This window comes from Misgurnus anguillicaudatus, chromosome 16 (assembly GCF_027580225.2).
Source record: "Misgurnus anguillicaudatus chromosome 16, ASM2758022v2, whole genome shotgun sequence".
In the NCBI taxonomy this organism is placed as follows: Eukaryota; Metazoa; Chordata; class Actinopteri; order Cypriniformes; family Cobitidae; genus Misgurnus; species Misgurnus anguillicaudatus.
In genome coordinates this window covers 7,774,109-7,798,469 of record NC_073352.2, presented here as the reverse complement: position 1 = coordinate 7,798,469, position 24,361 = coordinate 7,774,109, and the positions used below count along the sequence as shown (strand labels likewise).

The 24,361-nt window shown below is 38.0% G+C and overlaps 1 protein-coding gene and 2 long non-coding RNA genes across 3 annotated transcripts in view; 1 reads left to right on the top strand and 2 right to left on the bottom strand.

Moving 5' to 3' along the window:
- LOC141350026 (uncharacterized) overlaps window positions 1–24,361 on the bottom strand; it is a 413,142-nt gene that overhangs the window by 9,659 nt on the left and 379,122 nt on the right. Inside the window, exons 2-4 of the long non-coding RNA XR_012357898.1 lie at window positions 4,674–4,974; window positions 3,575–3,631; window positions 2,791–2,834 (exon numbers count right to left, since the gene is read on the bottom strand). This is a non-coding gene — a long non-coding RNA (uncharacterized lncRNA). The remainder of the gene's footprint in view (window positions 1–2,790; window positions 2,835–3,574; window positions 3,632–4,673; window positions 4,975–24,361) is intronic.
- LOC141350025 (uncharacterized) overlaps window positions 1–24,361 on the top strand; it is a 341,096-nt gene that overhangs the window by 305,821 nt on the left and 10,914 nt on the right. The gene's annotated exons all lie outside the window — the stretch shown is intronic.
- LOC141350116 (uncharacterized) lies at window positions 321–2,266 on the bottom strand. The gene is made up of 4 exons (XM_073854600.1): window positions 1,783–2,266; window positions 1,368–1,637; window positions 1,093–1,200; window positions 321–812 (listed from the first exon to the last, which is right to left on the bottom strand). The coding sequence occupies exons 1-4, from the start codon at window positions 1,910–1,912 to the stop codon at window positions 547–549; spliced, it is 774 nt and encodes a 257-aa protein (XP_073710701.1). The 5' UTR covers window positions 1,913–2,266; the 3' UTR covers window positions 321–546.

Below are 24,361 nucleotides of genomic sequence, written 5' to 3'. Positions count from 1 at the left end.
CAATTTCTTTGTTCATGTTATTACTGTAAAATAATTTATACCGTCATTTATTTTTGTATTGATAATAAATGGAACCAGCCTCAATGTAATTAAACTTTCCTGTGATTTCTTTGTTTCCATCCCACAACACTGTCCATAAAGTAATGTTTCAGAAAATCAAGATTTAGATATGGAAAAATAGCATTCAATACAAAATCAATGTGTCACATATTGAAATCAAGTTTATGTGATAAAACACTTGCTTTGTTGTGCATTAGAATCACACCAGGCATTAAGTCATATTTCAAAATAATTTATTCAGACATAAAAAAAAGTTAGACACCAAAACACATCACTTTGGTGATTGTATAAAACATTTCATTCGTCAAAATAAATAAAAATCACATAAAAACTATGTACAAAGAACATTTACAACTATTTTTCATGCAGGAATAAAAAGAATCTTGCTTGGGAAGAACTGAGAGATGGGAAGAACTGAGAGATTAAAGGAGAGGAGAAAGGAGAAGCAATTCTGGTTCCCATCCTGCAGAAAGTGCTGCCTCAAAATTAATCTGTAGGCTCTAAATTGAGTACTACTGTTATGTTTTCGTATAATAATTTGTACATTTGAAATTTTACATATTCTCTTCTGTGAGGCGGCACCATCTGCAGGGTAGGAACCAGACCCATAAGGAAGAGCTCTTCATCCGAGCGTGGTGGCGGTGGCGGTGGAGGCGGAGGTGGCGCAGGACGCGTCTGGAGTGCTTCCAGGAGCTGCCGCTCCACCTCCGATGGCTGCTCCCTAGGCCTCTTATGACCAGCTCGTCTCGGTGCTGTATCAAATGATAACACATTTTGTACAATAAGAAGGCAGAAAAGGATTAAACTCACTTCTAAGTGTTGTGTGAGGCTATGAGTGCCAAATGTAAATATAATCAGTGGTGTAGTGCAGGGTATAAACATTATAACCACCACTTTATTAGATGGCATGGGGTATGCCCACTTAAAAAATAAACTGGGGGCATAAATTAAGAGTATACCCACCTCTCCAAGCACCACTACACCACTGAATATAATATGCATGAAAACATGATCATTATTGCCTGTGCACACCTCTGGGTACAGCAGCAGGTGTTGAAGGGCCAGGACGGGAAGCAGAAGCAGCAGCAGGTTCTGGCAGAGGGGACCCAGGTTCACTGCTATCAACGTAACCAGTCGGCTCTGTCATGAATATATAAAATATTAATACAAATATAAATATTATATGTAATACAACATTGCACACATTACACCAGAGAGAAATAAATGTTCACTTTCAATTAATTTCTACTTCTCATCATAAAAAACAACATGTATGCACTGTTGTGTTGCTTCAATTGGCAACACACCTCCTGTCTCTGACTGCCCTGCTGCTGCTTCTGCCTCGCTCTGGCTCTCGGGGTGGTCGTACCCTGCGGCCTGAATCTCCTCTTCCCCCCTCTCCATATTCCCGCTTGTCTCCCGTGGGGAGACGAAGGGGTCGAGGAAAGACAGGACCGCAGAGTATTTCCATTTCTTCCCTGACCCTGCTGCTGACCCACTTCGCTTCTCCATCTCCTTTTTCCTCTCCTTTAAATAGGTATCCCTCAGACCCTTCCACTTCTTTCGGCACATTTCCGCTGGTTAAACACATCAACTCATCAGGGGAAAGTAGTTGTAGAATACATTGAATTTGGCGCCGTTTTAGCTAGCGTGAAGTATCAATAGGTAAACATATATATACACACAGCTCAAATGGAGTAAAGTGCGTTTTTTACAACTTACCGGATTGTCCGACTTCCTCACTCACTTTCTTCCAAGCAAGATCCTTTTTATTCCTGTCCCTATAAAAGTACGAAGTGGTGTCGTAAATGTCTGGGTGTCCACAAACGGCGATTATAAGTTTCTCCTCCATTGTTGTTCTCGTCTTTCTGCCTCCGCTCGCTTCCTGTAGGTACGTCACTACTAGAGAAAGCTCCTGATTGGTTAACGCGGCGCGAAAGTCCGCCAAAGTTCAAATTTTTCAACTCGAGCGTTTCCTGCGAATCTGCGTCAACGCTCAAATCGCTCAATCCGCGCCGCGCCATTCGCACGTCAACGCTCGAAACGCTCATTTCGCGCCGCACCATTCGCGCTAAAAGCTCAATTCGCACCGCGCCATTAGCGCGAACCGCGCCGCATGATGTCTATTCGCGCCTTTGCATTGACTTAACATGTAAATCACCCGCGCTTAACGCCCCCAACGCGTCTGGTCGGAATGCACCATTAGACCATATACATGTAAGTAGATGCTACATACAGATGTTTTAGCTGTGCAATTGAGTAGATTAGCATATTCATAGATCCGCGCATACAATGTGACAAGCAAAACTTTTTTTATATTATTATATTATATTATTTTTTTATTATGATGTTCAAAGATGCATTTTAACTGATACAATTCTTGAGTAGAATGAGACTTTAAAGAAAAGCACATGAGCAAGGTAACAGGGAATTCTATATAAATACCTAGAGGAAAGCTCATTTTGCAATGATGCCAAAATCTTAAATTTTTGTCTCGACCTTATCTTCTACAAGGAGTTTAATGGGTTGACAAATCCTCAGAACTATGACTTTATGCAGGCCGTTTAGTTTGGGCATACTACCTTAATTTCATTATTTGCCTAAATTGTTTTGCATGTTAATTGTGGACAGTAGGTGTTAGTGGCAATTAGATATACTGACAACAGATTAAAATTAACAGTGAACATGCCACTTCTTTAATGCGTTTTAACACTGAGACGTTGTACATACCAAAGTTTGCACGGCTCCCACTCCACCTGCTTCCATTTCTGGCCCTAAAAAATAGTGGGACTTTTTTAGTTTCAAATATTTACTGTGTTTACCAACAAGTTTAAGACCATTACATCAATAACAAAACAAAAAAAACTATATCATCCCTTTTCAACTGGAACATTATATAACCTGTGTATTGTTTGAGTTGTATTGCATTTAACCTTAATAACTCTGGATTTGGCAACCCTCTTCACAGGGTAAAAATCCTGTCTCCCTGTCACATTGTGTGGGCATTCAGAATTTCTGAATAATACAGTTTAGAAAATGGAATGGGAGTAATAGTCTGAATTTTTTTTTATATACACTCCTTAAATCAAATCCGTACTTTCCCATAGAGTGCAAGAACCACCATGTACAACAGTTTCCACACTGCAGATAAGTACTGTTCATTAATTCACAACAGACTGTAATACACTACATACTAGTGCTGCACAATTAATTGCATGTGATTGTAACGCGCATCTCGTCAGTAAATCTCGTCCGTAAATCTCGTCCTTGTTTAGTAGTAAATGCCCATCAGCTGCTTTCAGATGGAGCGACATTTACTACACAGAGCCGTAGTTCAATAACAAGAGGGGAAATATTGCATTAATAATCACACGCGATTCATCCTACTACATAAATATCCCCTCCTGAATTTAAAGGCCATTGCTGATTCATCTAGTTAGATTGTGATCTTTTTCCCCCATCAACCAATTCAAATTTAGCTTAAAAGTAATTTAACTGTCCGTTGTCAACACACCTTTCCTTTGATCTGGCCGCACTGTAGTCAGAGCTGGAAAGCCTTCTTTCACACCATCTGTTAACAACAGAGAAACATTTAAAATGTAGAAATTATTATGAAAATTAGTCCAGTTTATAATAAAAGCTTCTTTTCATAAAGGCTGCACACGGTGAGCACTGGACGCAAAAGGTCTTGTACAGTCAGTAAGAAATAACGACATCACAGTAAAGTAATCACAACCGAAAATAGCCTATTATTCCACAGCTTTATAATCTCAAATAGACAGTTTATACTTGCATGGACACTTGCACGTGACTGGGCAACTGGCCAACGAAACATGATCATTAGCAGTTCCAAGTGGGCTCTAAATCTAACGCAACTAAGCCACACAGTCAACAGAAAGTATGCCGTTTTTCTTTATGATATTATGCAATGAAATATTGTGATAAAGGTACAGAGTCAATATATTTTGCACCCCTAATTGGAGCCCACCAAAACAATGTCTTAGATATAGGCAAACACAGGCATGATTTAAGTTATGACAACAGCATTTCATGGAATTTGCCAAACACACACAAAACTGTTATTTGATTGATGATACCTCTCGTCAAAATACATGAAATGCTGTTTTCATTACTTAAAGTGGTGGCCAAAATGATTAGAACACCTGACAGATTATTAAACCCACATGGGCTATGAGATAACATTACCGATAAAGTTCTGAGGAAATATATTGACACTATGCCAGGGAGATGTGCTGCTGTAATTGCTGCAAAAGGTGAACATACCAAATAATAAAGTTAAAAGTGGATAAAAACAGTACGACTCACCTCATCTGATATTTGTTGTGCTCAAAACAACCATTGTTATGAAAAGTAATCATGTTTTGGAAACAAAAAAAATCAATATTTCAGATCTGTCAGGTGTTCGAATAATTTTGACCACCACTGTATATAAATATCAATTTCTGCAACTCCTATTCCAAATGATTTGAATGCAGGGATCCCAGGACTCTTAATTTGATTACAGTTCACATTACACAAAGTAAGAGTATGTTTTTTTTATAAAGCTTAGAATTTATTTTCAATGCACTTCATAAAGCTCCTTTTTTGCTTACCTTTTCCAAGAGAAACTGGGGAGGCTCTTGGGGGTCAATCTGGGTAATGGGTTTCTTTTCCCAGATTGCTGCAGTGGGGTTGCATGGTGTCCTGAGGGTCCTAAAAGGGATACTGGCTGTCAAATTGGGGACTTTGGTGGTCCAATAAGGGCTGCTGGTGGTCCAGTTGGAGCTGCTCTGGTATGAGGCAGGGCCACTGGTACCTGGAGATCAGGTTGGGCCCTTTGTGGTCCAGTTGGGGATTCAACTCGGGCTGATGAGGTTTTATTGACTTGTTCTGCAACACCTTGTGAGGTCCCGCCTACATTTTCGAAATACAGAATTATTTAGAAAACACTGATCAACCGTTTTAACAATTTTATAGACCAAACACCTAAACAATTATTTTAAGAGAAAAACGACAATAAAAATAATCATAATTAATTGCAGCCACAGTAGTAACAAGAGATGTAGACCTTACAAATGTAAAAAGTGCTTATTGTTCTACCAAACAGTAATAATTTAAAATAGAAATGTGATGGATGTTTGATAGTCTGGATGTTGACCAATTGTGCCACTTGTTCTACTGTTATACTGAAATTGTATAACTACAATATTCATATTTACTATTTACAGTGTCTGCCAATTCAATGTGATAGTTAATGTTATAAACAAATTATAAAATATATGCAATTGTAAAGTTACTCTGATAGGACCAGTGTAATCACCTTTAGGGTGATTTCAAAGTTAGCCTTACCCATGGAACTCCGGAGAACGCAATATCACTGCGTCGATTCTCTTGTTGAAGTTGTTGGCATTGAGGAAATTATCGCCCCCTATTGGTTATCATCCTCATAAATGCGTGTCATTTTCACGCCTAGAGGAGGCAAAGCGTGACATTGACACGCATCCTCTAGTGGACCAGCGTGTCTATTACACGCTTTAGCGTGATACTGGGTTGATATATTATAGAAAACTGTTTTGTTGCGTGTACTTGGTTGTCATGTTTACTTTGAAACACTGACCAAAGTTTGTTGTGGGGATAAATTGCAGAGGATATTTTACCAAAAACTAAGTTACTGGGTTGGTCTTTTTCACATTTTCTAGGTTGATAGAAGTACTGGGGACCCAATTACAGCACTGAAACATGGAAAAAGTCAGATTTTCATGCTATGTCCCCTTTAATAGTTGTGGGAATAGTTGATCCCTTTTGCACATGATGCCTCTAGATGGCCCTCTCCATTATCCATCAGAGCATATTTAACTAGAAGTATGAGGCCATGGTAGCAGTTTAATTTTAAGACGTCTGTGATTCAGCAGGCTGGTCTTCTCCGCTCACATTTGTGAGGTTTTATGACCTGGACCTGAGTTCTACACCAGGTTCTCAGGTGCTTTCATCCTAGTGGACTTGTGCAATACACACACAGGCACTTTTTTACAAATCCGTGCGGTGTTGTTGTAGAAATATCCATATTTAAAATGTTATTAACGTAATTAAATACCTTCCGGTAGTGCCGCCATCTTAGAGTCATCCGCATTCAGGATGAGCGCTTACGCAGCGTACAGAGGTTTCTCTGCTGCTGCTCTGTCCCCTGACCTCCGAATTTGTCATACGTCACTAAGAAAAGTGCGTACACTACGCTAATACTCTCTCTTGAGTCTAAGATGGCGGCGCTACCGGAAGGTATTTAATTACGTTAATAACATTTTAAATATGGATATTTCTACAACAACACCGCACGGATTACCCTCAGAAGACCTTTGTTTATCATCCTGGAGCCGTTTGGATTTAATTTGTGAAGGTTGGACACACTTTTTTTGGACTTGAAGGTCGTGGACTATTGCTGGACCCCGTAACATTACATTTAATCAACAGAAAGATCTAAAATATTTTCTAAAATATCCGAAAATGTGTTTGTCTGAAAAACGATGGACATATGCAACTTGGACAGCTTGGGGGTGAGTAAATAATGGGTTTAATATCGTTTTTGGCCGAACTATCCCTTTAAGAAGGGAGCAAGATGCTGGGTCTCTATGCCAATGCAACATTTCATTACCATTTCAGGGAACCAGGTTTACATATGTTTTATTATTGACTTTTATTATACACAGGTGGACTGTCAAAACTTTCCAATAGTCTATTCTCATTGTTTCCTACATGTTCTCATGTTTGCACTGCTTTTAGTAGTATATTTTTATGTTGGAGCTTTAATCCAGTCATATTTTATCCATCATGTGCTAATTTAAATGTATAAATTTGGCAGGTGTTTTATACAGTGCATTCAAGCTATATATTTTTTAAGTATTATAAAAGATTTATTGCGATTGTCACCATAAATAAGTTTTTTTTTTTATAAAGAAACTTGTCACCTGCAGAACCTGAAAGACAGAATAATTTTTACTGTTGGTGATTTTGCTGTGCACCAGCATTCAAACAGAAAGTGTAATGTGCTGCCAACTGATTATATCTTAAAGTGACACCCATTATTTACATTCATCATTACCTACCTGTGCCAAAGAGGATGTGGGGAGGAATGTTTGACCTAAGGTGTGTAACCAAAACAAGAAAGTGCAAAATATATAACCAGTTTTCTGACTACAAAAAGCTATAGATTATACATTAAATTAGTGCATAACTCGGTTAACCACATTTTAACAGTGCAGTTTATTGAAAGAGGGTTATTGCATAGTTAATTATTATTAATGCATTGTCAAAACAATGTGTAAATAAAAACACCCACCTCTAATTCCTTCAATCATGTGACAAACTGAACGACGGCAGGGAATACCAGAGCATAATCTACATCATCTTGATATTAATTTGTCACTGTAACTCCTTTGAGTCTTCAGAAAGTTCAGATGAGGTTTGCTGTAACAACTCCACAACAACAATAACGTCTCACAATTTGTAAGTATGATATTATGTAAGTAAGTTAGATAGTATAGTATATAAATATTACATTTATATTAGTATTATAATTATAGGTATTATATTATAAATGTTTCTGCAGACGATAGTTTAAGTAAAATATTTTGAGAACACACTTAAACGAAAAGCTTTTCCTCCTCCTGCGATACTTTAAAAACGATGTCAGAAGTGTTTAGAATATTTAGAGAAAGAATGGTGCAGTTTTGCAAGTTTGTTTAGCAGGTTATGTTTAATTTTATGTTATTTTTTCAACCACATACAGATATGCTGAATTAGGAAAAAATATTAAGGCAAAATGACATCCACCTCACTATTGTCATCAAGACTGCTTTCCTTGTTTAAGAATGGACAATGGAAAAGAGAGGATGTTGTTAAACTGTTTACAGCCCTCGTGAAAGAATGTAATGACACAAATGAGGATTTTTATACATGGATGATAAAAACCCTTTATAAAGTGGAGATTCACAAAATCAGAGCATCAGATCTGACTTTACCAAATAATGATCAGTTTGTGGATTGCGTTGCTGTCAAAATTAATGACATCATCAAAAACAATGAAGAGAAAACACTGGATGAGATAATAAAGGAAATCAGTGAACAAAAAGTTATTGATGAACATGTTATTGCTGAAGTGAAAGATATTATTTTATCTATGTCCAAATGTCTGTCATCTTCCACAGCACCACAACTACAAGGAATAAAAGGCATTTTGTTTAAACTCTGCAAAGCAGTGGAAAAAACAATGAAAATTAAACCTCGACTGACTCAGATGGTGAGCTGGTGCCTTCTTGTTCTTTCTGAGTCCAGTCAGCTTGTTCAGGTTGGAACAGGAGAGGGAAAGTCGTGCATTGTGGCTATGTTTGCTGCATATCAGGCCATGATAGGAAAAACTCCTGACATAATCTCCAGTTCTCCTGTACTTGCTGAAAGAGATGAAAATGAATGGTTACCCTTTTATAAGGAACTGGGTATCACTGTTGGTGTCAACACCAATAAAACCAAAGACAGTGACCTGAAGAAGTGTTATGAATGTCAGGTGGTCTATGGTACGACTGAGAGTTTTGCTGGAGATTATCTGAAACAGCTCTTTCACAGAAAGGATGTGAGACCTAATAGAGAGTTTCAGTGTCTGATAGTGGATTAGGTTGACTCTCTGATGTTGGACAAAGGTCTTGAGGTGGTTTATTTGAGCACAGACGTTCCTCTCATGGAATCATTGAATTTTATACTGGCTGAAATCTGGTACGCTGTTAACCAGCTGAAGCATTTAGACACTGGAGAGATTTTAGGTCCTATTCAACAGTTGTCTCAGATTTTGTCAGAAAGTATTCTTGAAAATGATAATATTGATCAACTCAAAGTTGTGCAAGCAGCTGTAAAAGCTGGAATTCTTCCTACAACATCCTCCATACAAAAGCAAAAAGATGTAAAGAATGTTTTAAAACAACTAGATAATGCAAGTGATACCCAAATGGTGGAATTTTTGACAATGTTTGTGAGAAATTTCCCTGAGTATGACTTTAAACTGTATCTCCAAGAGCCTGATGGGAAGATACAAAAATTTAATGAGATTAGCACTTCAGGTGTAAATTCGAGACAAGAAGTATATCTTGTTCTTCTAGGATGTGGACAGTGTCGCCTTGTGTACTTTAAAGAAGAACTTGTAGTTAAATCATTGGTGGAAAGGTTTAAAAAAGAAAAACCTACAATAATAAAAAAACAAAATGTATCTTGTATCCCAAGTGTTAGAGACCTCATTGATGGCAAGATGCAAACTTGGATTGAAAATGCTCTCGAAGCCAAAAAAATGACTTGTGGGGATGAATACATCCTTTATGAAGATGGAGTTGTTCCTGTAGATTACAGATGTACTGGTGTCGTGCAGAATAATATGAAATGGGGGGAAGGACTTCAGCAGTTTCTTGAGATGAAACACCAAACTAAGCTGTCCAACATGACTCTTATAACAAATTTCATGTCTAATGTGGGCTTATTCAAGAAATACAACAACAACATCTATGGGATCACAGGAACATTGGGAGACCAAACAGAGCTTGACTTGCTAAATAAGCTCTACAATGGCATAAAGACCTGTAAAATTCCCTCATTCAGACGTAGGAAACTTTATGAGTTGGAAGGTTTGGTAATACCTGAAGAGAAGGATTGGATCAGGAACATCTGTAATGTTGTGAAGGAACAAGTGTCCTCCACAGACTATAGAGGGCCAAGAGCAGCACTGGTTATCTGTGAAACCATCAATCGTGCAGAAATGTTGTATAAGGATCTTGATGGCACCATCTTGAAGGGCAAACTAAAACTCTACACAAACAACAACATGGATAACTCAACTATAGTAGATAACACAGTTCAACCGGGTGATGTCATCATTGCAACTAATCTAGCAGGTCGAGGCACAGACTTAAAGGTCTGTAAGGGGGATAATGAAGCTGGAGGTTTGTTTGTGGTGCAAACTTTCTTGCCCCTGAACGTCCGTGTAGAACAACAAGCCTTTGGTCGAACTGCACGCCAAGGGAGTCCAGGATCTGCTCAACTCATTGTGTGCTGCAGTCATTTCTCAGACTCTGTCAAACTGATTATGGTCTTAAACAAATTTCTTGCCAGTTTATTAAGTTGCCTGGATCATCTAACCACCTTTACATGTGGTGTTACAGAGAGTTTATTTGAGAGCGCTGTTAATCAGTACAAACAAAATCCCAGTTCTCAAAATCATGAGATAATGGTCTCTGCCCTAACAGCGCTCTTAACCATGGAATCATTTTCATTCGTAAAAAGTAATCTGGATAGAGCAAAAGAAGCCAGGAATATTGTGGTAAGGATCAGACTCTCAAGATTCTTAAAAAAAGACATTCCACAAATTACAAATAAAGAAGAGCTTTTCTCAGTCTACCTTGAGATTTTGGACAAGATTTATGAGAATGATTGTTTTTCTGAGGAGCGTGATGTCATTGTGTCCTCTCTTCATGAATGTTGGGGTCTGTGGCTCCTGATGAATTTCAACGAGGAAAAATCCATTGACATACTGAAGCAGCAATTGAAGGTGGACTTGCCGATTGCAAAGGAAAAACTTCTGCGTAAAGAATCTCCATCCTCTATGGTTTACTATTACATGAGGTCTGGAAACAAACTCCGTCAGAATGGACGCATTACAGAAAGCATTGAGATGTACACTAAAGCTGTGGAGGATGGGGATTATGGAGAGATCATCCCACAGTATAATCGTGCATTGGCAATTATAACTAAGAAAGACCCTGGTTATATTGCTCGAGCACTGACTGACCTGGAAAAAGCTGACAAGGCAATTGATTCATACAAGCTCCATATGGCACATATTCTGAATTTGGTAAAATTATCAAGCCAAGATTCAAAAGCAGAAGATGATACTTTGTTTACTAAACAGTTTAAAGTGAAGGCTGTGGTTCTGGACCTACTGAAGATCAACATTCAAGATGCTGTAATGAAGCTGAAGAGTGCTGAAAGATCAGGAAGAGACGTAAAACTGACTACAAAACATGCACAATTTCTGATAGTTTATATGTTAGTATGTTCTTTAATACTTCTGATAATTCTTGTCTGTTCTCAAACACTTCTGATAGAACATATGTTTGTCGGTTCTCCAAGTACAACACATCAGATAGAAATGCTTATCTGTTCTCTAACACTTCTGAAAGAAATGCCAATGGAACTTCATCATATCATATCATTTGGTCTTGACACAATTTTCTTTCTGGAAATTGTATTTTCTTTCAGTGGATTTTTGTAAAGGTTCTTAATGTAGACTATCACTATGAATCTCTTAACACAATAAAGAAACATCTGTAATTATTTTATAATTTGCAATAAATTTAATGAACAATTTTTTATTATCATCCTTATACATATTCATCTGTACTGCTTACCCAACAGATTTTATAGAGATCCTCAAGAGATTTTTGTCTTGAATTGATCTGTATTTTATAGAGTTACAGAGAGCAGAGTCTGAAGTACAATCTGAAGCTAAAATGTTTCTGATACAACTTAAACTCTTTTGTCAGACTGCTGAATTGTTTTTCTTTTCTTCTCTCAATGATGATCTTTTCCTATACCACATTTTTTGATTTGCATTTCCTTGTTGAGAATCATACATTTCTCACTGTTTATGTTTTCATGAGGACAAGAGTATTTAGACAGTTTTACTGACTGGATTTAGTCAATTGTAGAGTGAAGTGCTGTCTATTGGTAAAATATCGTACTTAGTAATCTCAACTACTTTGCTTCTTCATCTTGTTCAAATTCTTTATCACTTAAGAATTAGAAAATTTTCTTTAAAAAAAATCCAGATAATCTACTCACCACCATGTCATCCAAAATGTTGATGTCTTTCTTTGTTCAGTCGAGAAGAAATTATGTTTTTTGAGGAAAACATTCCAGGATTTTTCTTATTTTAATGGACTTTAATGGACATTAACACTTAACTCAACATTTAACAGTTTTTTTTCAACGGAGTTTCAAAGGACTCTAAACGATCCCAAACGAGGCATAAGGGTCTTATCTAGCGAAACAATTATCATTTTTGGCAAGAAAAAAAAGATGCACTTTTAAAACACAACTTCTCGTCTATCTCCGGTCCTGTGACGTGCCAGCGCGACCTCACGCAATACGTCGTCACGACAAGAGGTCACAGATGACTTATGCGAAACTACGGCCAAGTGTTTACAAGTGTGAAGAAAGAGGACCGTTCCGACGTTGTTGTATTTGGAATGATACTAATTAATGTTTTTGTGTCAGTTAATTGTTTAAAATGGTCTGCAAATGTGTGTTTCATATATGTAACACGTGACCTTTCTACGTCACTACGCAATGATGTGAGGTCGCGCTAGCGCATCACAGGACCGGAGAGAGACGAGAAGTTGTGGTTTAGAAAATGACAATCGTTTTGCTAAATAAGACCCTTATGCCTCGTTTGGGATTGTTTAGAGTCCCAGATACTAAACACATCTATGACCGCTGCACACAGTGCACACTTTTTTTTGGGGGAGGAAGGCATATGGGGGTGGTTCCCTGGACAGGGATTAGCTTAAACCAGGACTAGACCTTAGTTTAATAATGAAATATAACTAGTTTTACCAAACATGCCTTACTAAAACATAACATTTTTTACAGTGCATTTTGAGGCAAAACAAAGGGCCCTGATGTATTTTAAGATATGTCAGTGCAAGTTGTTTTCAGTTTGGACAGCTCTTACATTTATTTTATTCTAGGACTAGTGTAATCCCTGTCCGGGAAACTGCCTTTTAGTGTTTATTTTGCTTAAAGATGTGTTGGTTCATATTTTTTGCTCTAATATTTGTATTACAGCTGGGTGTAATAAAGTTATGTAAATGATTTGTAATGACATGTAAATGAAACGTTATTTAAATTATGTATATAATATTTACACAATACATGTTTAGATATTTTAAAATAAAACGTATATTAAATTAAGATTGACATAATGACTAATAAACTGAAGTTGTTTCCTCTGCACATGCATGTACAGTATAGTTGTTGAAATTGTTTGCTTTTCTCCATTACTTTGAACTGAGTTATTTCTTTGTCATTTTGTTGATTCGCGGCATAGCCGCATCATCACCTCGGGCATGCATTATTTTTCTTATAATTCAACGGTCCATCGTCAATTATTCCTCACATAACTAAACAAATTAATAATTACATATGTGCATCACACATATTATGCAATGTAGCTAATTATTATTAGTCCTTATTGTCTATTTATCGTATTTTATCACAATTAAACACATATTTTAATATGTGATTAATGACATTTTATTATTACTACAGTACACAACCCAAATATGTTTTTATTTCTCTCTAATTCTCGTTGTTGTCTCAATTTAGCCCATATTCACCGTTAAGGAAAGTGATTAGTCTAGCCTGCTTAAAAATAGCCTCCCAACAAAAACATAGTTGGTGAAAATAATAATTTCATGACTTTATTTTATGACATTATTTTATGAATACAGTGGAATCATATAGGGACAAAATATCGTCGCTGTCGGCCGGAATCCTCATATCTTTAAAACCATTATTTTTCAGGAAATTAAAAAACGCCATTTTTTTTAGTTATTAAACATTGTATCATTAAAGTTGTTATAATGCCTTATATTGCTATCATATACTGTTGTGTACCAACATTAACACAACATTTTCCCAAAGTCATGTTTTATTGGAGATACAAGCTTTATGACTTGGGAGCAGGGAGATACGAGATTATGCTGTCATTGATAAGAATGGTTCGGACACAGACGTCGCTGCTGCCAGCATTGTTTAACAAATACTACGTTCACGTTGAGCCTTTTGACAAGAAACAAGGCTTCAAAAGTTAACCAAAGCTGACTGAGGTTACATAAATCTTCCTAAACTCTGTTTTAAAGGGTTAAGATCTATAAGTGATGCAATACAAAACACGATGAGCTGACTATGCTGTCTAATAAGTGGAAATTAATCTAATCTGCTCGCAAACTTACCTTCATGGCTCAAGGGCTTCCTTTGCACAGAAGCAATACAGCTATTGAGTTTTAATAAAACAGGACTACTCAAATTTACTCAAACCTAACTACAACCCCAAATCAAAAAAAGTTGGGACACTGTAGAAATTGTGAGTAAAAAAGAATGGAATATTTTTACTAATCTAATAAACTTATATTTTATTTACAATAGAATATAAATAACATCAAATGTTGAAAGTGAGACATTTTGAAATGTTATGCCAAATATTGGCTCATTTTGGATTTCATGAGAGCTACACATGGGGACAGGTAGCAATAAGAGGCCAGAAAATTTAAATGTACATAAGGAACCGCTTAAGGACTAATTTGCAACTTATTAGGTCAATTGGTAACATGATTGGGTATAAAAAGCCTGTCAGAGTGGCAGTGTCTCTCAGAAGTCAAGATGGGCAGAGAATCACCAATTCCCCCAATGCTGCGGCAAAAAAATTTTTTTGAGCTTCTCAGAGAAAATTGGAAAGAGTTTGAAGTTATCATCATCTACAGTGCATAATATCATTCAAAGATTCAGAGAATCTGGAACAATCTCTGTTCGTAAGGGTCAAGGCTGGAAAACCATACTTGATGCCCTTGATCTTTGGGCCCTTAAACGGCACTGCATCATATACAGGAATGCTACTGTAGTAGCTGTTCAAGAGATCCGCATTGGGTTTGCTTGTGGAGATACCCATAAAGCAATAAAATCCCCAGGTGATGCTGATAACCAGGATGCCACACATTGTATTTCTCATGCAGAAAAACTATTTATAATATATTTAATATGCCGCAGCTCCCAAAAGTTATCTGGTCGTGCCGCTCTCACTATGGAAACCGGCAGGAATCAAGCGCGTCTCCCCTGGAGTTCTTAATCGAGCCTGTCACTTATCAGCCAATCAAAAAAAAGAAATAGGCTACACAATAGCCAATCAGAAAATATCACTATTGTATCTGGGGTAAGATTAAACGCAACAACCAATGAAAACAAAACATCCTGGAATTGTTCACCATCTTCCTCTTTCACACACAGAGGACACCACTGGAGCTCCGAGCATCACTTTGAGCACAAACAAATTCTCCTGTTACAACAAATTCACACCTTGTTTGACACAAACAATTGCAACTTGACTGCTGTTAGAGAATGTTTCCCAGATAATTAGCATCAGTTTTTCATGAGTGTCTGTTATAGTGCATAGTCGATGTTATAGGTCACTTTTAAAATCATGTCATATTTTAAAATTATATAATCCTGGCCATGGATGCATTAATCATTGCATCTGTCTTTCAAAGATGTCAGGTAAAAGGCAACTAAGCATCTTTTCATTCACCCTGAGAGGAAAGCCCCCCAAAAAGAGCAGGTTACAGGATGCTGGCCCAGAGAAGGTGGCGAAAATGGTAGGCACATTAGAGGAGGAGACAGAAGAGGAGACGGTGCAGGTGGAAGAGGGAGAGACAGTGCAGGTGGAAGATGATGAGACAGTGCAGGTGAAAGAGACGGTGCAGGTGGAAGATGATGAGACAGTGCAGGTGGAAGAGACGGTGCAGGTGGAAGATGATGAGACAGTGCAGGTGGAAGAGACAGTGCAGGTGGAAGAGACGGTGCAGGTGGAAGAGACAGTGCAGGTGGAAGAGACAGTGCAGGTGGAGGAGACGGTGCAGGTGGAAGAGGAGGAGATGGCTAAGGTGTCAGAAGAGGCCATGAAAACAAAAGGGAGAAAAGTACCAGGAGCAGCCACCTACAAGAGCTCTTTTAATAATGAATGGACCTCTAAATTACCATTTATTACTGTAGGAAGCACCAGCTCCTATTACTGGTGTTCTATCTGCCGCCAAGAGAACTCCTGTGCCCATCAAGGTGTGCGGGATGTGACAAGGCACATAGAAGGTAAGGGGCATTAGGCCAAACGGCAGGCACTAAAGTCAACCAGCACAGTCAAAAACTTTTACTTGCCAGTGACTGCAGAAATGATTGTGCAAGAGGTCAAGGTACATAGCACATTAATTCCAAAAGGTTGATTACATTGTTCATGAATACCATTTTTCCTAAATAATACAACCATTTCTATGTTTATGGCACATATGAGACATTCATCCATGACATGGACAGAATACTGCTCTGTAATGTATTTTTATTGTTACTGAAATTCATAATTTTAATGGACATGCAGATATGGGTTAAATCAGAGTTAACATTTTAATTTGTATTCAGCATAGCTATATATATATTTTTTTTTTTATTTGTTTCTGTTGCAGACAAGGAGAGCTGAGGTGAAAGTGTCAGGACTCTGCCTTGAAGTCTTGTGTTATATTTGTGTATTGTCATGGTGGCAGAGTTCTGGCAGTCCCTGGCCTTGTGTGGAGGTTCATGCCTTGTTTTTGTGTTTGGCATGTGCCTCCGGTGTCTTGTCATTTGTCCCCGCCCCCTCGTTCTCCTGCTTATTGTTAATTATTACTTATTCCCATCACCTGTTCCCTCCTCGTTATCTTGTTTAGTTTCTCTTATATAATGTTCTCTTGTCCTTAGTTCTGTGCAGGTGTTAAGTGAAAGAATTTGATAGGGTTTAGTTATTTATTTTTTTATTTTTATTTTTATTATTATTATTATTATTATTATTATTATTATTTTTTTTTTTTTTTTTATCTCTCTCTTTCCTTTTATGTCATTCTAATGCCCACACTCCAGTCTAGTAGGTGGCGGTAATGCACCTTTCAGTTGAGTTGCCAACCGCCATTAAACCCGAAAGAAGAAGAAGAAGAAGAAGTTCTGTGCAGGTTCATTTTGTATTGTCAGCGGTGTGTAGTTGTATGTTTTCCAGTCAAGTATCAAGTATTGTCAAGTCAAGAGTTTAATAGTCTAGTCTAGTGTTTTGTGGCTGTCTATGGTGTATGCCCCCACGTGGGCTTTTGTTTTTGTCTTGTTTTATATTAAAGTCTTTTGTTAACCCCTTCATCGTCCGCTATTGGGTTCATCTGTCCAATCCCTAACAGAATGAACCTGCCAACATTGAACCCAGCGACGGTGTCGGGGTCAGCTCCAGCCCCTGTTTTTGTCTTGTTGCCGGTCGTGGTGCGTCCTTTCCCGGAGTGGCTGACCAGGAGGATCCGTGGTGTCTTTTTTGCTGAACTTTGGAGAGCAGCTGTTGAGTCCGATCCGGACCTTGAGGGGTTGGCTGCCTTTTTCGGACCGACCCTCAGCTTGGCCGCTGTGTGGTTTTCTGCAGCTCACGGGAGGGCAGAGCCCGCGCCGCCGACGCAGTCGACCCAGTCCGTGCAGCCACAGCCGGAGCCCGCGCAGCCACAGCCGGAGCCCGCGCAGCCACAGCCGGAGCCCGCGCAGCCACAGCCGGAGCCCGCACAGTCGACCCAGCCCGCGCAGTCGACCCAGCCCGCGCAGTCGACCCAGCCCGCGCAGTCGACCCAGTCCGCGCAGTCGACCCAGCCCGCGCAGTCGTTGACTGAACGGCCTAAGTCAGTGAGGTCTGCTTGGCCTCTGCTGCGCCCTCGTCCCGCACCCCCTTGGACTGTTGTGTTTTGAGTATTGTGGACTTCAGTGTGTTTGATAAGTTTTGTTTTTAGCACCTTTAGTTAAGTTTTAGTCTGATGTCTTCTATTCTTGTCATGTTTATTATAAGTAATGTTCTCTAGTATTTTGTGTTAACTTTTTTTACGCCATGTGGAGTCCTTTGAGTGAGGGCTACTGTCATGACTCTGCCTTGAAGTCTTGTTATATTTGCATTTTGTCATGGTGGCAGAGTTCTGGCAGTCCCTGGCCTTGTGTGTAGGTTCATGCCTTGTTTTTGTGTTTGGCATGTCCCTCCGGTGTCTTGTCTCTTGTCCCCGCCCCCTCGTTCTCCTGCTTATTGGTAATCATTAGTTTATTCCCATCACCTGTTCCCCGCTCGTTATCTTGTTTGGTTCATTCTATTTAATGTCAGTGTATCTTTAGTTCTGTGCAGGATCATTTTGTTGTGTGCTCGTGTTTCGTGTACATTCTAGTCAAGCTATCCAGTCATAGTCATAGTCTTAGTCTTAGTGTTATCTGTCAGTTTTATGTTTCATGTTGTGTACCCCTCGTGGGTTTTTGTGTTTGTAAAAATAAAGTGTTTTCTGTTTTCCCCGACATCGTCTGCTATTGGGTTCATTCGTCCGCTATTCCTCACAGAAAGTTGCCGTAGCAAGGGTTCACACACACACACAGCAGTGGTAAACACACACACACAAAAATTTTATAAATGGAAATTGAAAAAACATTTTGTATTTGGTTAAATTCAGTGTCATGTGTCAAATATTTTCTTCTGGGGGGGGGGTGTCACTCTTACAAAACTTGAGAGCCCTGATGTAATGTCATATTAATTCCATGTTGTGATGCTACAAAGGTTTCATCTTCATGTTTCATGTGGTTTCGTTTTATAGGCCATGGTTAAAAAAAGGTCTAATTTCTATCATTCTAAGAGAAAGTGTACCAAAGTTTAGAACTTAAGACAGTCTGTATTCCTGCGAGGGGTGTCACATCATGAGAAGATTTAGATTACAGATGGTTAACAGTGCCATTTGGTGCTCCTCTTCAGGTCACAAGTACCAACCAACCAAATCCTGATTTGAGATTGTATTATTCTTTGTCTCATTCTTTGTATATAAGGTGGCTTGGCAAGAGACTCTGGGAAGCATTCTATAGCAAAAATCTTCCCCACACTCTGTGTGTGTATTAATGGAAGCAGGCCAGCTGACAGTCTTGCCTGGGCCCGGGACAAGATAATCTTAGAGGGCCCCCCACCCCTTACTTTTTACTGGTAACAAGACATTTGGCATTATCAGATTCAGGACCCACGAATATTGCATATTATACATTGTATAAAACATTTAGTTAAAGGTGCAGTGTGTAATTTTTAGAAAGATCTCTTGACAGAAATGCAAAATAATAAACAAAACTATATTATCAGGGGTGTACAAAGACCTTTTTTAATTAACCGTTATGTTTTTATTACATTAGAATGAGAAGTTTTTATCTACATACACAGAGGGTCCCCTTACGTGGAGGTCGCCATTTTGTGTCGCCATGTTTCTACAGAAACCTTTAACGGACAAACTTTTTTTACTAAGTTGTCTCTGACGATGACATGTTTCACCGGTGGCGGCTACTGTAGCTTCTCTATGCGTTTCAAAAGCGAGGGGTGAGTGGATTGAGCCGTTGGTTGCAATTTGCAACCTCACCACTAGATGCTTCTAAAATTTACACAATTTGCACCTTTAAATGTAGTACACTGAAAAAATATATTCATTGAATTTAATAAATTTTTTAAGATAAGCGGTTGCAATCAATTTATTTAAGCTACATTTAAACAAAAAAGATTAGTAAAGTAAAATAAAATATAAACTTTTGTTTAAATGTAGCTTAAATAAATTGATTGCAACCACTTACCTTAAAAAACTGATTGAATTCAATGAGTGTTTTTTTCAGTGTACTGACACTGTATACTGACACAAAATATCATAATCACGTATGAATTATGAACAGACTATTGGAAATATCAGTAAAACAACTTCAGCTAATATTATGCCGTGTTTGGACTAAAAATTGAATAAATATTACTCCTCTCTTTAGAAATTTGAAGTAAACATATAAACTCAATCAAAATTTCTCCAAACATGCACGCCTTTGAACCAAAAGCCCAGAGGGATATTATTTTGTAAAGAGCTTTCATGATGAGCATGCATTGCATTTTTCTCAATGAATGCGACTGAGGGTAGAGCACTGCATTTCAGCCCAAGCCCGACCCGACCTTTTTACACCCTCAGGTCGGGTTTCGGCCAATTTTAACCTCACAGCTGATACGCGGGGGGACCTCGAGCTTATTTAGGCTTCTCCGTCTTTTTATATTTTTCAATTTAATTAAAATAACATTTTGACAGACGATGATTGCAAAACAAAAGTAGTAAGACTTTTAACCTATAGCACGAGTCCGCTATAAGCACAGCCAGCCACACATTTACAATGCAGCTGTTGCGTATTTAACAGCAGTACCGCAGCGCACCGGGAAAAAATATTAATGGAGGACTAAAACCTTGGATACTGCGCATAATCTATGCAAACAGCATCCAATACATAATCTATATATGCATAGCGAAGTTGTAAGCAGGTTGCATGTTCATTCGGTTTCATGTTTCTTTCGTTTCGTTTTGTAGCTATAGCCCTTTTCATTTTTATATTTCTGCCCCCGTTGCAGCTGCGAGCAGCAGAGCAACCTGCCTCCGCTTTTAAAAAATAGTGTGTGTAGATAATAAACGTTTAAACTAACACTGTGATATGCTGAAAATATATATTTTATGTAGTTGTTATTATAGACAAGTGAAGTGTTGATTTGAGAGTTCAATTCATCAAACATATCGTCAACTTGCTGTCGGCTGCTAACCGCTTGTTGGAACAAACAAAAATACTCTAAAATGTAAATAAAAAAAGAAATATAACTATTTTGCCATTTAAAACAAATCTGAACTGCTTTAATTGCTGCAAGAGTAGTACAGCTGTATAAGGAATCTGTGCAAGGAGTTATTTTTTGCTATTTCTGCGGATTTCTTTTGCAAAATCTATGCGGAATTTTGCAGAATAATTAAACATGTTTTAAGCACATTAAGCACATTCATTTGAGAGAATGTGCGCTGTGAATATTACAAAACAATAAAATATTTTATAATTACATTTTATTAAAGGATTACCCTGAATTAAACTGGACCAACATGAACCAACAGATAATGAACAATGTGCTGTCACGACCATAGAGTTTTATATAAAATACATATATTACTGTCTACAGTGTAACAGTAAAAAGAAAAGGCTTCTCATTATGAATGTAGCCTATATCAAGATAATTTCATCTGTTTAACAATTTATATTTATCTTGTAAACGGATTTGAAATAATAAATAATTGTCGCGTCACTTAGCAATAGAGATCTCATCTCATTATCTTCTCCGCGGTAAGTTTTATTTCAAATTCAAGTTTTACACATTAAATATTAAATAGTTTGTGCTTTCTCTCATAAAAACCTCACAGCAAACAGCCAATACAGCACATACTTCTAAACACACGCGATGCAGTGACTATATCTGCGGTCACAGATTCCTAATGGGGAGAATTAGGAATTCTATTTTCCTCTATTTTCCTCTATAAGGCCTATATTTTCTTCTTTTCTTTTATTTTCTGAGCACCGGACTTGTGCTGAGTCTGACCGGAAATTTTGAGCGTACTGAACTTCAAATCAAATATTTTCTTTATTTTTAACAATTATTCCATAGGTTCCAGTTCTGGGCCCCCCTCTGGGCCCACCCCCACCCTGGGCCCGGGACAACAGACCCGTTTGTCCCCCCCTGTCGGCGGGCGTGAATGGAAGCATGGTTAAAATATTATAGAAGTACTCTATAGCCAGAGTGTCTATTGCCAGGTATGACTTTGTAACTGTTGATCATTTTAAATAATTGGAATTGAATCACATTCTGTTTTGTATTTAATTGATGTTTTAAGCTCGAACCTGCCTGGCATAATAAATTGTTACATTTGGCATATTCTAAATGGCACAGTAATTATTAATTCAAACATTATATGTATTACTGAAATTAGATGTTGATGCTTATACTTAAGTTGTCTCAGTTAAAGTTAGACTGGAGAATGCTTTGGTTTAAGTTAGACTGGAACTACCTCAACTTAGACTTGAATGGAGAGAAACCTCAACTTTTTATAACTGAAATGGAGAAACTTTAGTTAAAGTTAGACTGGAGAATGCATTGGTTTAAGTTAGACTGGACCTTCCTCAACTTGGACTTAAATGGAGAAACTTCAACTTTTAACTAAATTGGAGAAACCTCTTCTAAAGGCTGAATAAGTATAAACTTAATTAGACTACATATCCTCAATTTAAGTTTATAGTAATGTATCCACATTCTGTATTCTATATTTTATTATTATAACCATGATAAAATAACTATTCTTAATCTATGATCAGCAGTACTAATATTTTATTATTTAATATTGGAGTCAGATTACGAAACAGAGACAATTCTGTCAAAAGCGCAGAGAAAAGACAAAACACGCTGATACCTTCGCCCACGCCATTGATACCATCGTTGGGCCGATGGGTGGTTCCTTACACCTTGATTATGACGCCAGAATGAGAGTATAGTGCCTTGCCATATCGGCCTAGAAAATCGCAGAAGAGTCAAGTTTTAAATAGGAAAAATATTTAAACTTTTTGGTTATTTTTGAGCTTAATGCTAAATGGTCTAATCAGATTCAATGGATTATGCTAAGCTATGCTAAAAGTGGGACTGCCAGACCCGGAGATCGGCTGAATGGATTCCAAAACTGTAAAAAAATCACATGTTAAACTCTAGTGGAGCTAGAAAATTATAATTTATTTTTATTTGGGGGCACATTTCAAAAGCAACAACTTGAGTGGAAAAATAACAGGTGAAAATAAAATACAAAGATATTCATAATGGTAAGTGTAGTTGATATGAGCATTTAAGCATAATCAGCTGAAATGTCTAATCTCATGATGTTAACCCTAACCTTAACCTAAGCTGCCAAAGATGACTGAAGTTAACTGTCACTGAGGAGAACACTGGCATCTATCAGCAGCACAGCTTTACTTCTGCAGATGAACTGTTGGCCTTGAAAAAAATCAAGAGGTCACTGAGAGAATGGTGGGTGGAGAGTATCTGCATTTCTGAATCAACAGTAGAACAAGGAATGATTATGTAAAAGGTGGAAATATGTTATTCATATTTGACCCGTCACGGAAACCAGTGACACAAGTCGGCAGCACAACTTGTGAGAAAAATTTGTGATTTTCGTTTTATTGCAGAATCTGTTTGTTGAGATCACAAAGAAGCCTCTCCATTTTTGAGATAGCAGTTTTTGTATATTTAAAAGCGTACATTTTGCGGTTGAAATCGGCTTGTTTTTCCTGAGATTCTAGCGTGCAGCGGGGGGATTTACATACTGTATAAGCGGCTTGTGTTTTCGCCCCCGCCCCCAAAGGGAACAGCGTGACTACTAAGTAAGCATAGTTCGCCCAAAAATGAAAATAATGTCATTAATGACTTACCCCTATGTCGTTCTAAACTCGGAAGACCTCCGTTCATCTTCGGAACACATTATAAGATGTTTTAACGTTAGATTTAGTCTGAGAGCTTTTGTCCCAACCGTTGAAAATCTATGTACGGTTTCCATGTCCAGAAAGTTAATAAAAACATAAAAGTAGTCCATGCGACATCTGTGGGTCAGCTTGAATGAGTTGAAAGCATCGAAAATACATTTTGGATCAAAAATAGCAAGAATTACGACTATTCAGCATTGTCTTCTCTTACGGCTCTGTTGTAAACCGCGTGACTGTAGTGACGCGGCTGACCTGTCCCTCAGACATGTTTGCTAAGTTTTTTTTTTCAAACTTACAGTGTGCGTCTCCCTAGACTGTAAATGAACTCGGGCGCACAAAACAAAAGAAAAAAAAGAAGCTAGGGTGGAACAGGTAACAGTCAAACGCGTTGTACGTCAGCCGCGTCAACTTTATGCGGCGCTGCCGTCGGATGACATCAAAGTACCGCGAGAGCTCTTCAAGAAATCTTACGGAGTAGTGTAATTTCGACTCTCTCTCTCACGGTTCTTTGACGTCATCTGTCTGTCAGTTCTTGCAGCGCAGCATGAAGTCAAACACACACAAGTTACACAGAGATCGTTTAATTCGTTATATAATAGGCTACATGTTTTGTATATCAATATTTTCCATGAATGTCATTGGCTGATGGAGGAACGAGCGAGCGATTGGTTACGTCCCTAAAGGACGTCACGTTTTTGACGGCGCCGTTCAAGTACAGGTCTCTGTTTTACCATTAGTTATTTATTTTCCTTTCTTTAATTCATATTATTTATTTTCATTAATTGTATTATTTAATTAATTTCTTTGTATTTTTGTATTTGAACTGTAAATGTGTATGGTGCAATGTGTCTGCCTTTGACAATTGTTTATTTTTTTCTATTGCAGGCCTGTTTTGTATGTACATTTGAAATTCCAATAATAATAAAACACAGTACAGGTCTCTGCGGAACAAAAAAAGGGGCGTTTCCCAATTGGGGGTGTTTTCAAACTGGGAGTAGGCTTTTTTAACCATCCAATCAAAAATGTACGGAAGCCCTGAAAAGCCATACGTCATTATTTTTTACTTTCGCGTTTTCGCTTGATCATT